This window comes from Silurus meridionalis, chromosome 1 (genome assembly GCF_014805685.1).
Source record: "Silurus meridionalis isolate SWU-2019-XX chromosome 1, ASM1480568v1, whole genome shotgun sequence".
Taxonomy (NCBI): domain Eukaryota; kingdom Metazoa; phylum Chordata; class Actinopteri; order Siluriformes; family Siluridae; genus Silurus; species Silurus meridionalis.
This window is the reverse complement of record NC_060884.1, coordinates 20,177,773-20,190,565: the sequence shown is the minus strand read 5'-3', so window position 1 is coordinate 20,190,565 and position 12,793 is coordinate 20,177,773. Positions and strand designations below refer to the sequence as shown.

Sequence of the window (12,793 nt, the reverse complement as noted above, 5' to 3'; positions counted from 1 at the left end):
AGGCAAGCAGTTGTAGGAGATTACACATCATCTTTTTCAACAAGTAGTATACAACAAAGAGGAGTAAAGGTACTGACATCAAGGAGAAATCACTAGTAAAATAGAGATTGACTCTGAAAAGCTAAAGGACTTTAGGAATTTGTAAGGCTTTAAAAATGACAGGTTTTGTCCATGCTAGATCCTAAAGCAATAAAATTTTGTTACATTAAAAAAAACCTGGCTTATCACGTCACTGCTGAAAAGCAACTTTTTTTCATGTCTCATACTTCAATCCAATCATACCTAGACCTTAGCCACTGACATACCCCTTACACCACCAGCACTGCTCAATAGCAAAGGTCAACCTGTGGACCTTATTAAGTGCATATTCAACTTCAGTTGCAGAAATGGTAAACTTGAATATCTTATCAAATGGCAGTATGTCATAATTGCACATCCCAAAGAATATGTATTCTGTCACAAGACTTCTGATCATACTGCCAATCATAACACATCAAACTCACAAACATTTACACTTTGCAAAGTAATGCTGTGTATTTGCCTGACCTTTCCATGCTGTTTTTATTCTGTATAATGTGGTTTGTTAATCACCTAATCATTCCCCCCCAGATATTCTGACCCAGTTGCCTAACAAATAATGGATTTGTCTTGTAGCTTTTCCAAAAAAATTATTTTAATGACATTCAAATATTATGACGGAACATGAGAAAAACTGCAAATCATTTAACCTACCTGACTGGCTCATCTAACAACTTGTGTATTAAAGCCTGTTTCTGTTTAACACATGGTACAGATGTGTTCAAGACTTTACTGGAAATTTTAACATCAGTGTTTAACATAAAAGGTATGTTTGTAACATATCAATTTATGGTAAAATGTTTTTTGGCTGTCTTGTCTTTATTTTATGTAGTAAGATTTACCTGACAGTTTATTTTTTGTTAAATGCTCATTTAATCGATTTTTTTGTTTAGTTGATGTTGATTCTAATAGTTAAAAGTCAAAAGTTACTGATTTTATTATTTTTTTAATTTAATTTAATTAATCCAGTGAACTGTAGAAATTCTACATGGCTTTGATTTAGTCCTTTAACCGATTTCTTCATTTATGCTTTTGTTATAATGAACAGCTTTTATTGATTAAACAGAACACATGACATTCTTAGCAATGTAAATGACAGAGTGACAGAATCAGTTAATGGCACTATGCCCTACCACCCTCTTTAAAGGAACCCTCTCCTCAAAATGTTACTTCAGTGTCAACTTTATCTTTTGTTCTCCATTTTTAGTGAGTTCTCTTTCAGGAGTCCCTTCTTTAACAATAAATTTGCTGCATCCATTGCCAGTGACACTATTTTTTAAATTAAGATTTTTTTTCTTTAAATTCAGGCTGTTTATGTAGTATTTATTCTTTTTTGGTTGACAATTGTCTGTAAATGTGTTACATTAATGACCTAAAACAACATCAAACACATTCAATAAACACTGCTCTGTTCCGTTTTTCATTTGTGTCACTGTGTTAGTAATGTAGATTGAAAAAAAAATAGTTTTTTTACCTCTTTCCAGTAAAATGGTAATACTTAATGATCTAGAGGTGGACTTCTCTGATCCAGAGTCAATCTCAAACAGCAAAATTAAGGAGAGAGGCCAGTGGACCAGTAAAGTAGAATTTCTTCTGGCTGTTGCTGGACAAATCATCGGCCTAGGAAATGTGTGGAGGTTTCCTTACTTGTGTTACAAGAATGGAGGTGGTAAGTGTACACAACTAACGTTATTCCTTATGATAGATCTTTATCAAATGATTAAGGTATTACTAAGCCATGTTTGTTGAAAATTATATAATTTCATTCCGTAATTAAGTAGTTGAAAGCAGTGAATAAGTTCATTAGTTGAACAGGATTTTAGAATGTCTGTGACTAATTAGTTCCTGTTATGACTTTATAGCATTTATAAAAAGTCATTCATTCTATAATCCTAAATTTTTTAAAGATTTTTTTTTCATTGCCTTTAAGTAAATAAGACCAAAATAATTTAAAAACAATTTAGTTTTTAAGTTTTTTAAGTTTAGTTATGAGAATGAGTCAATAGAGAAATAACATATTGGAAAAGGGGCATTTACATTAATTTAACTCAGCACTTGTGTCCGAATTTCTTTTATAGAAAAAATGGAAGGAATGATTTAACATTACCTGCAGTTAAGCTCAAGAGGCATTGCATGGTGTTGCCTATCAACTGACTTAAATATTATGCTACTGGAATACAAATTATTTGTATTTAATTTGTTTTCTTTGTTTTCTTTAGGAGTGTTTTTAATACCATATTTGGTCTTCCTGTTTGCGTGTGGCATTCCACTGTTCATCCTTGAGATATCATTAGGCCAGTACACCTGTCAGGGCAGCATCACCTGCTGGAAAAGAATTTGCCCTTTGTTTCAAGGTGAGCCTTTACTGTTTAATAATTTATCTTACTGATTTTAAAAGAACACTTTGGATAACCCAAAAATGGAGTTTGCAGGGGACCATAGGCCCGAGGAGATAGACATCTAAAAAGGAAGACAACAGCAGGTCAACCTCCTTATATGCTGCCTGATTAAGAAAGCTCTGTTGTTGCAGAAAGATGCACTGAATAAAAAAGGTTCTTATACAGGTAGATGAGCTCCACTAATCCCAAATTTGTGCAAGATTTCTTTACTGTGGCAAACCATCCACTGCTGTATGTAGTATAGTTAACTTCTCAATTGCTATAATTTCAATAACTCTTCTTGAAAGTGAGAAAGATATAGTACACAGAAAACTTAAACAAACTTAAACAAACAGCAATGTAAAAGTAAAAACATTTAGGGATATTGCAACCTGTCAGGGTAGTGTTCAAAGGTCAATTCCTTTTGAAGGAAAAAATATTTCTGGTCACTTTTCAGTATTCATATGAGGTTCAAGAATGAATTTGTTTAATGAGTGTACAATTATTATTCATCTGTTATCTTTTTATTTTTATTTTACAGGAGTAGGTTATGGAACGGTAGTAGTCCTGTTGTATTCCTGCACCTACTACATTATCATTATGGCCTGGGCATTCTTCTATCTTTTTTCCTCTTTCAGCTCTGTGCTACCATGGGCTAGCTGCAGTAATGCCTGGAACACTGGTACACATTTATGAATATCATGAATATATAACACACAATTCAGGCTTAAATAGCACATTAAATATGTTCATTAATATATGCAGTCATGAATGTTGATTATATCTTTCTTTCCTTAACAGAAATGTGTGTTGAATTTGACAAAATTGATAATTTTAGCAGACAAAGTATATCAGAGAATGCAACTTCACCTGGTCAAGAGTTCTGGGAGTGAGTTTATTTACAATTTACAAAACATCTAGTGTTTTATTACATGCATCAGAATATAATTGTATATAATTGTGTTTACCACTATCCAGGAGGAGGGTATTAAATCTTACAGGCAGCATGTATGAGCTGGGCAGTGTGAGGTGGGAACTGGCTCTGTGTCTCCTCTTGGCTTGGACCATCTGCTACTTCTGTGTGTGGAAGGGAGTGAAATCAACAGGCAAGGTGAGAGCCTCATGACACATATTCAGATGTGGCAAAAGTACACACATCCTTTATTTAAGTAGATGTACAGATACTCATGTTTTGAAATACTTTGGTAAAAGTTGAAGTTTTTATACTTTTTTTACTTAAGTAAGGAAGTATGAGCTCTGACATGTACTTAAGTAAAAAAGTAGCCATTACCACTTCCTGTTTTAGTGTCACACTGGTAACTGGACCCCACATCATATTAATAATAGAGCTGTCAATCGATTAAATATTGTATAATACTGTACCTCTTATTTTATACTTTCATACAGATTACATAATCAGAGAATATTTGTTTTCGATGTGAATTGGTTTATTTATACATTTTGAGCTTCCTATTCATATTTATTATGTCTGTGAGGGAAGTATTCACTGAGATTTAGGTTGGTTAATTTATGTGTGCAGAGCTTGCATCCTGTTTTCTTTCATTTACAAAAGCACGGAATTTTGTTGTTATTATGAGTGTGTACATGAGTGTATACAAATAAAAGTGGATCCTTTACAGATTTGAATGATGTAAAAAAAAATCTGTACGACTAAAAAAGTGTATTAAGTATAAGTAATTTAAGTTTGTTTCGGTGTTATGAGGGGAAAAACGTTTTATCAGATCAGAAATGAAATTCTTAAAACTACTTGTTTAACCTCCACATCATTTTGTCATTTGTGCTCATCATAAGAAATTTTTTTGTTGCTTTGATCAAATTGCGAATGCTTTGGTACATCATTTAATCAATTGTGTACAAGTGTCTGATGTTTCCTACATTATCAGTTGTTTATGTCCTGTTGATCAAAATATATTATACTAGTTTCACCTAAATAGTCTTAACCCCCCAAACATCTCAGCATCGGTTCATTGCATAAGTCTTTGAATGCAAAATGGTTAAACCAATTGTCATCATGTCATCTAAATTTTCTATTAAACTTTTATTTGTAAATTTCACTTGAATAGATGAAGTGTGCAGATGAATCTTGAATGTCACTAATGATGGAAAGTGAACGGCATCAGATCCAACTAGTTCTGATCAACTAATTCTTTTTAAACAGGTCAAAGGTGAATCTTGTAAACCTTGAATTGGAGAGTGTATACAGACAGAGCAAAACACAGAATTATAAATCCTGTCCGGTCTCTTGCAATCAGTATAAATCAAATATCCAATCAAATAAATTAATTTGTGCAGCTGAAATTCATAGATGCCATACAGAAGGAAATCTAATTTTGTGCATTTTTTAGTCGCTTTTAACCAAACCGTAGTTTTTTTTAAGAAATCCTAAAACTGTGCGGCATCATACTGACAAAACGACTAAACATTTTGATGATTTTTTTGTGAACAATGACAAAGGGACTTTTAATTCTGATGGAAATGAAATGTTCATTGATACAAATACTAACTTTTAAGCGATGAACTAAGGATTTTGAGAAAAGTCCAGGCTTTTGCAAGAAATCCAATGTATTGTGCTATTTGTACACATTGTTTTGAGGTTGCACTTACTGGTTTGCAAATATTAAGGATGATTCGAGAAATGTTCCAAAGCAACTGTAATACAAAAACGAATTTTTTATTTTATTACTTAATGAATGTATCCAGGCTGAACATCCACCATATAGAACACAATCAGAGAAAAGATGATGTTGATCCGGTGATCAGGAAGATCTCTGGTCTCGGTCATGTTTACATCACTGACTCCCTCTGTCTCATCCATGTTATCCCCATACTTCTTGTTGCCTTCTGACTTGCTAATTGTTAGCTTCGTAAACTAGCCTACATATGTGGTGTATGAGAGCCAGGAAATGATACACCAGTGGTGAAAATTGAAAAAGCAGCGCAATGACAAGAAATTTGTTGATGTGCTGAAAACGGTGTGTAGTATGAAGAAAAAATATTGACATTTAACCAAATAGTAACGAGCCTGTTTTGAAAATGTAAGAAGTAGAAAGTACAGATATTTGTGTAAACATTTAATGTGTGAAAGTAAAAAGTCTAAAAGAAAAACAGTAAAGTAATGGCACACCATAAAAAACTCCTTAAATACAGTAACAACGTATTTGTACTTTGTTACTTCCCACCTCTGTACATATTTAGAAAATATTGATGACTGATGTAATAACCAATGCATGTTCTCTATAATTAGTTCTGATTAGTTCTTGACTGAGAGAGATTTTTCTTTCTCAGGTGGTCTATTTCACTGCTACTTTTCCTTATGTTATGCTGGTGGTGCTGTTGCTGCGTGGAATCACATTGCCTGGAGCCTTTGATGGCATCAGATTTTATCTCTACCCAGATCCTACACGTCTCACAGAACCACAGGTAGAAATATAATTATATTTTAAGTTATAAAATATAGGACCCTGCATTGGAAGAAGTACATTTCTATTGCCAGCTGTCACTTTGGTACAAAGCCAGTGCAAAGTCAATGTTAAGACTTAAATTCAAACACAGCAACATCAGTTTTGTTTAGTGTAGTGTCTAAATACAGTGCCTTATTTATAATCTTTTTTTAATGAAAACTTAATGATAATGAAGTTATATAAAATAACAACTATAACAATTGTGTCAGAGAACCTCAATGTTTATTAGTACTTACGTCTTTAAGCTTATCAATAAAGAATTACTTTGTTTCTATGTCATGTTGCAAATGTCTAAAAAAATGTTTTCATACAATGTAGGTGTGGATGGATGCCGGAACTCAAATTTTTTACTCCTACGCTCTCTGCATGGGCTGTCTTGTTGCTCTTGGAAGCTACAACAAGTACAACAATAACTGCTACAAGTAAACTTATTTCAGAAGAGGAGGTGCTACAGGGTTAGGGTTGCGACCATTTTGGATTTTACTGTATTAGTTAAGCAAAACACACACGTGACACACAAGCATATTACTTGATCTCTAATTTAATACATACATGGTTCTAATAATTTGTCACAAACCTAGACAGTCCAGAAGGGCAGATTGTCTGTTGTCTATTTCTTTCTGTGTTGAATTCCTGGACTTTTTAAACATAGCCAGCTTGGATGGACAGTGATAGCATGTTGTATGTTTTCTTCCCAGGGACTGTATTTACCTTTGCCTGTTGAACAGTGTGACCAGTTTTGTGGCTGGCTTTGCCATTTTCTCTGTGTTGGGATTCATGGCTCATGAGCAGGAGACAGACATCTCAACAGTGGCAGAGTCAGGTGACTGAAGTTTTAAACTATCTGCTATTTAATTTAATCTTTAAATTATAATTTTATTTATTTTCCCAGGTCCAGGGTTGGCCTTTATTGCCTACCCCAGGGCAGTTGCTATGATGCCTGTTCCACAATTATGGGCCATTTGTTTCTTTATTATGACAATTCTTTTGGGCTTGGACACTCAGGTAATCAGAAAAAACATCAGTCAAAAGCAATGTTAAATAAGATCTATGGATTAAAACATAATTAAAACATGTAATATTAAGTACTTATATGTTTTTCCATCTTGAACCCCCTCTTTTTTAAGTTTGTAGGATTGGAGTCATTAATGACAGCTATAACAGACCTGTACCCCTCTTACTTACTCATTGGTTATCGGCGTGAACTCACCCTGCTCTTCATCTGTGCTGGGAGTTTTCTCATTGGCCTGGTTATGGTTTCAGAGGTTATTATGATTTCTTGATTACTCTAGAATAAATGCACAGGTCCTGCACCTATAGCTTAACATGTGAGTTAGAGTCAAATCCACTGAATAAAATCTCCATCAGTTTTATTTTCAACAAATGGGGAGTAAATAATATGCATTACATTAATGTCAATGTATATTGGTTGCACTTTTTTGTAGGCGCTGACCGTCTGTATGATAATATTGAAGACATGATTGGCTATCGACCATTGTTCTTGATAAAATACTCTTGGAAATACATCACTCCTCTAGTCTGCACTGTAAGTACCTGGAAATGTGTTCATACTTATTGGTTACATTAAATAAAATTAATGAATACTTGAATACTCAATACTTCTGCTACTGATAATAGACTAAGGGCTCCCACATTTTCTAGTCATGGCCTCATGAACAATATTTTTGCTCTTTAGCACTGCATGCATGTGATTCCTGTCAATTAAATAAGAAATGTCTTGCAGACAAATCATTTAACATTATGTTTATTTCAAATGGCATAAAAACTAGAGATTCTTTAGACAAAATAGACTGAGACAATAAGACAATTCTGCTTATAGTTCGAAAACATAATCTGAGCATAGATGTGTGATACAGCTAGAGGTTTCAACAACTGATTACACAGGTTCACAGGGTTAAAAGGTATGATTCATTCAGGTACACTGAAAGGTGGGTTTATTTATTTAGTTTTTATTTCTCTAAAACAGCCAAATTCAACAAAACAAACAAACTAACCAACAAAAAAACAAATACAAAACCACCACATGATTAAGGTGTTGGAAATAAGTAAATTTTTTAAATATAATTTGTATATACTGTAATGTATGGCAATATGATCTTAAATTTAACTATCTATTTTTTTCTTTAGGGTACATTCGTCTTCTATCTGGTCAAATTCACTCCTCTAAAGTTTAACAATGTAATTGAATACCCCTGGTGGGGCTATGCTATTGGCTGGTTTTTCACACTCTCTTCAACTCTACTGGTTCCCTTTTGGATGATCTATGCTTTCCTCAATTCTAGTGGCTCAATGAGACAGGTATGTTCCATTCCAGACTAAATGTGAGAACAGTGAATGATTAATACTTGTATATTATTACTTGTTTATGTACTTAACCCAGTTAACTTAACCCACTTTTCATCATCCTTTAGAGATTACATGATCTCTGTACCCCAGAAAGAAACCTTCCTCTGAACTCAAGCAGAAGAAAAAACTGTTCAACTTGTATCGCCTTAACAGCTGTACCACAAAAACAAGAACATCCTTAAAGAACATCCCTAAATATACAGTTCTTATATGTTTATTTTTCTCATTGTACATCACTGTTTACTCTACATTATTAGAGGATTTTTAATTAATCAAATGTTCAGCAAGAACAGACTGCACGGAAGAAATCTGAAAATGCATTATTTTGATATTGCAGCAGACATATGTATCAAAAACCAACACATGATCAAATAATTAGACCATACATAACGTATAATTGACTGTAGAGGTGATTATTTTTTCATGAATGTTGCTGTTGTGCTGTTCATGAAATGCACTAGCTAATACTTGTTTAAACACATTACTCTGTGTTCTGACAACATTAACTATCTGAAGGACCCTCCAGATTAATTGACAACCTTGGTAAAGATAAGCACAATATATATGTCTTTCATAGAAATGTAACTTTTAAGTGAGGTACAACTGTTAAAAACATTGTTAGTAACATGGGTTAAATACACCAAACAGGCACAGCTTTATGGTCACCGATCAGGAATAACATTATGACCACCAGCCTAATATTGTGTTGGTCCCCCTTTTGCTGCCAAAATAGTCCTGACCCGTCAAACATTAACAGCATTAACTTCTTCAGCAGCTTGAGCTGCAGTTGCTTGTTTGTTGGATCAGACAACGACATGGGCCAAACTTCACTCCTCACGTTCATCAGTGAGCCTTGACTGCCCATGACCCTGTCAATGGTTCACCACTGAAGATAATCAGTGTTATTCACTATATATATATATATATATATATATATATATATATATATATATATATATATATATATATATACAGTGCCCTCCACAATTATTGGCACCCCTGTTTAAGATGTGGTCGTGGACTTCAAAAAATTCTCCTTTCTTTTAAAACAACAAAGAACCCAAATGCAAAAAAAGAGAAAAATCCAACCTTTTATTTAAGTACATTACTTTGGTGGTAAAAAAATCACACATTTAGAAAAAAAAAAAAACTTGAAATCATGTGCCACAATTATTGCCACCCTGATGTTAATACTTTGTACAACCTCCTTTTGCCAACAAGACAGCACTTAATCTCCTCCTATAACATTTCACAAGATTGGAGAACACAGAGAGGATTTTGACCATTCTTCTTTGCACAATCTTTCTAGATCATCCAGTGTCCTGGGTCCTCTCTTATGCACTCTTCTCTTTAGCTCGCCCCACAGGTTTTCGATTGGGTTGAGGTCTGGGGACTGAGATGGCCATGGGAGGACCTTGAGTTTGTGACTGCTGAACCACTTTTGTGTAGATTTTGCCACATGTTTTGGATCATTATCCTGCTGAAAGACCCAATGACGACCCATCTTCAGCTTTCTGGCAGAGGCCATCAGGTTTTTATTTAAAATATCCTGGTACTTCAAAGCGTTCATAATGCCATGCACCCTAACAAGGTTCCCAGGGCCTTTGGAAGAGAAACAGGCCCACAGCATCACAGATCCTCCACCATACTTCACGGTGGGCATGAGGTGCTTTTCGGCATACTCATCTTTTGTTTTACGCCAGACCCACTTAGAGTGTTTGTTGCCAAAAAGCTCAATCTTAGTCTCATCTGACCAAAGCACACGATCCCAGTTGAAGTCCCAGTACCGCTTAGCAAACTCCAGACGTTTACGTTTGTGAGTGTTAGTGAGAAAAGGCTTTTCCTTGCATGCCTCCCAGACAGCTTGTTGGCATGTAGAGAGCGTCTGATGGTTGTTTTGGAGACTCTGTGACCCCAAGATGCCACTCTTTGATGCAATTCTGTGACGGTGAGCTTGGGAAATTTTTTTACTTCTCTTACCATCCTCCTCACTGTGCGTTGTGGCAAGATAAACTTGGGACCTCTTCCAGCCTTGTTTGTCACTGTTCCAGTTGTTTTAAACTTCTTAATGATTCCTCTGACTGTAGATACCAGCAAGTTAAGGCGAGTGGCTATTTTCTTGTAGCCATTGCCTGACTTATGAAGGTCGACACACATCTGCCTTACTTGAATGGTGTGTTCTCTTGTCTTTGCCATGTTGACAAATGGGTAAGAGAGTTAGGCCTCTGTGTCACGTCATATTTATGTTTCCCCAGGGAAACAGGAAATCATAAATTACTAATTAAAAGTCCCTAGATACCCTTACCAACCTTAGCAACTACAGAAAAATATATTTAAAAAAAAAACAATTACATTTTTCAGAGGAATTGTTAGGGGTGCCAATAATTGTGGGACACATGATTTCAAGTTTTTTTTTTTTTCTAAATGTATAATTTTTTTTACCACCAAAGTTATGTACTTAAATGAAAGGTTGGATTTTTCTCTTTTTTTGCATTTGGGTTCTATGTTGTTTTAAAAAAAAGGAGAATTTTTAGAAGTCCACGACCAGATCTTAAACAGGGGTGCCAATAATTGTGGAGGGCACTGTATATATATATATATATATATATATATATATATATATATATATATATATATATATATATATATATAAGCATGTAAAATAATAAAGAATTATTGAAACTCTACACAATATGCAAAAATGTTCTGTCATCTTGAATTAAACTTTTCATTGCCTCCATCAGGTAGCCCAAACTTATCTTTATTACTTTCTCTTTTTAACCATACAAGTGAAATGCTATAGAATGGAGAATGTAACCCTATGCATAACTATTATTTTAGTAACAACAGCATGAAACCATGGGAAATGTGTATTATTGCACACTGATAATCATAGGTGAAATGTCAGGTTAGGTCTGATTTTATCCAAAACCTTTCTTTTTTTTTAGGTTGTGCCCTAATAACAATCACATTTTGTCTGTTGCGCTGTGGCAAATACCGTAATAACTGCCCATGTATGTACATTACAGACATATCATCTGTTTTGCAGTACACACAGGGACCTTAAAACATGACTGCTTCTGAATAAACTTCCCCAAAGCACATTAATCCTTTCATGTTCACAGACAAAGGCCTTCCAATCTTGTAACATGATACCAATCTCAATCAGAACTTAAATTTGACTTGTAAAACTCTCTTTTGTTTATACCTTTGCCTCACAATTTTGCTTTGGCTGGCAGCTTTTACAATAAACTTAACTACATTTGCATATTTTTTAGTCTACCTTTTATGATATGAAATTATCAGGAGGAACATGATGGAAATTGCAACTTGTAACTTAATTGACTAGCTCTTACAGGTCCAGTGTATTATAGCCTATTTGTACTGTAATCAGTATTAGTATTCAGTTTGTAGTTTTTATGTTGCTTTATCGCCCTCTCTTGTTTGTGAAGCAGTACTACATGCACCACATTTTTATTTTCCCAAAAGCTCAAATTTTGTATGACCAGCAAAATGACTTGTTTTTTAATTGATAAGTTTAATTAAACTAATATACCACATCTGTCTAATAGGCAAATGACAGATTGGTAATTAATGAATAAAACTATTTTAGGGTGAACTCAGTTCAGTTTGGACAGAACATAAGCTGTATTTTTGCATCAATCATACTGTTTATACACTTATTAGGCCTTTTAAATTTTCTTACCTGGATAATTTAACACAAATTTAACATTTAAGCTAAAGTTAATGCAAAAAATTAATTAAATAATGATAACATCGTCAGTTGTAGTTTGGGCTGAATAACTGCACCTTGCCTGTAAATCAGATTTGTTTACTTCAGTTCTTCTAGCTCACTATGCCCATTAGACAGATAGGATTGCAATATAAATAGAACCTGTTAATATTTAACATGTAATTTGCATTAATCCTTGACTGAGTATGATATTGGTATGGAAATGAGTAGGAAACTTGTGGACTACTATTACCTAGCTATTAACTTATTATTTTTACTGATTTATTTTTTAGTACATTATAGCTTGGATAATAGTTGTAGTTGCAGGTTTATATTGAAAAGCTCATGTCAATTTATATAGTTTATTGCAGCAAAACAGGAACATGTATGGAAGGATGCTCCATACACATGGTGTACAAAACATGATATTCGTTAATATTAAGTGCAAAAAGGCATTTTTTAGTATCTTTTTAATGGAACAGATAAAGGTGAAGTTGTAACTTTATGACAGTTAACAGTAGATGGTCCTACAGACTTTCCGTAACAAATACAATGCATTTGATTACAGGAATTTATTGTGCAAATGTTCCTGATCTTTATATGTGAATATAAACAAAAGAAACAAAAACAAAATAAGACAAAACAAGAACAACGGGCGACGTTCCGTAAACCAGGAAGCTACAAAATGGGTGAGCGATGGTAGCGACAAAAGCTTCTTTTTGTTTAGGTAAGGCCGACCTAGCAGAAGGCATGAA

At 34.1% G+C, this 12,793-nt stretch overlaps 1 protein-coding gene across 2 annotated transcripts; it reads left to right on the top strand.

The window, feature by feature from the left end:
• The first annotated feature begins 428 nt into the window (after positions 1–428).
• LOC124375770 (sodium- and chloride-dependent GABA transporter 2-like) lies at positions 429–8,165 on the top strand. Of its 2 annotated transcripts, none has more exons than XM_046834507.1 (13): positions 429–844; positions 1,563–1,747; positions 2,298–2,432; positions 2,998–3,138; positions 3,258–3,345; positions 3,435–3,567; positions 5,763–5,897; positions 6,257–6,339; positions 6,637–6,761; positions 6,831–6,943; positions 7,066–7,203; positions 7,384–7,484; positions 8,087–8,165. In XM_046834507.1, exons 2-12 carry the CDS (start codon positions 1,567–1,569, stop codon positions 7,417–7,419), a joined length of 1,308 nt encoding a protein of 435 aa, XP_046690463.1. In that variant the 5' UTR covers positions 429–844; positions 1,563–1,566; the 3' UTR covers positions 7,420–7,484; positions 8,087–8,165. The 2 variants fall into 2 exon arrangements, with proteins under 2 accessions (XP_046690463.1, XP_046690381.1); XM_046834425.1 differs by having other exon boundaries at positions 6,257–6,360.
• Positions 8,166–12,793: the final 4,628 nt, after the last annotated feature.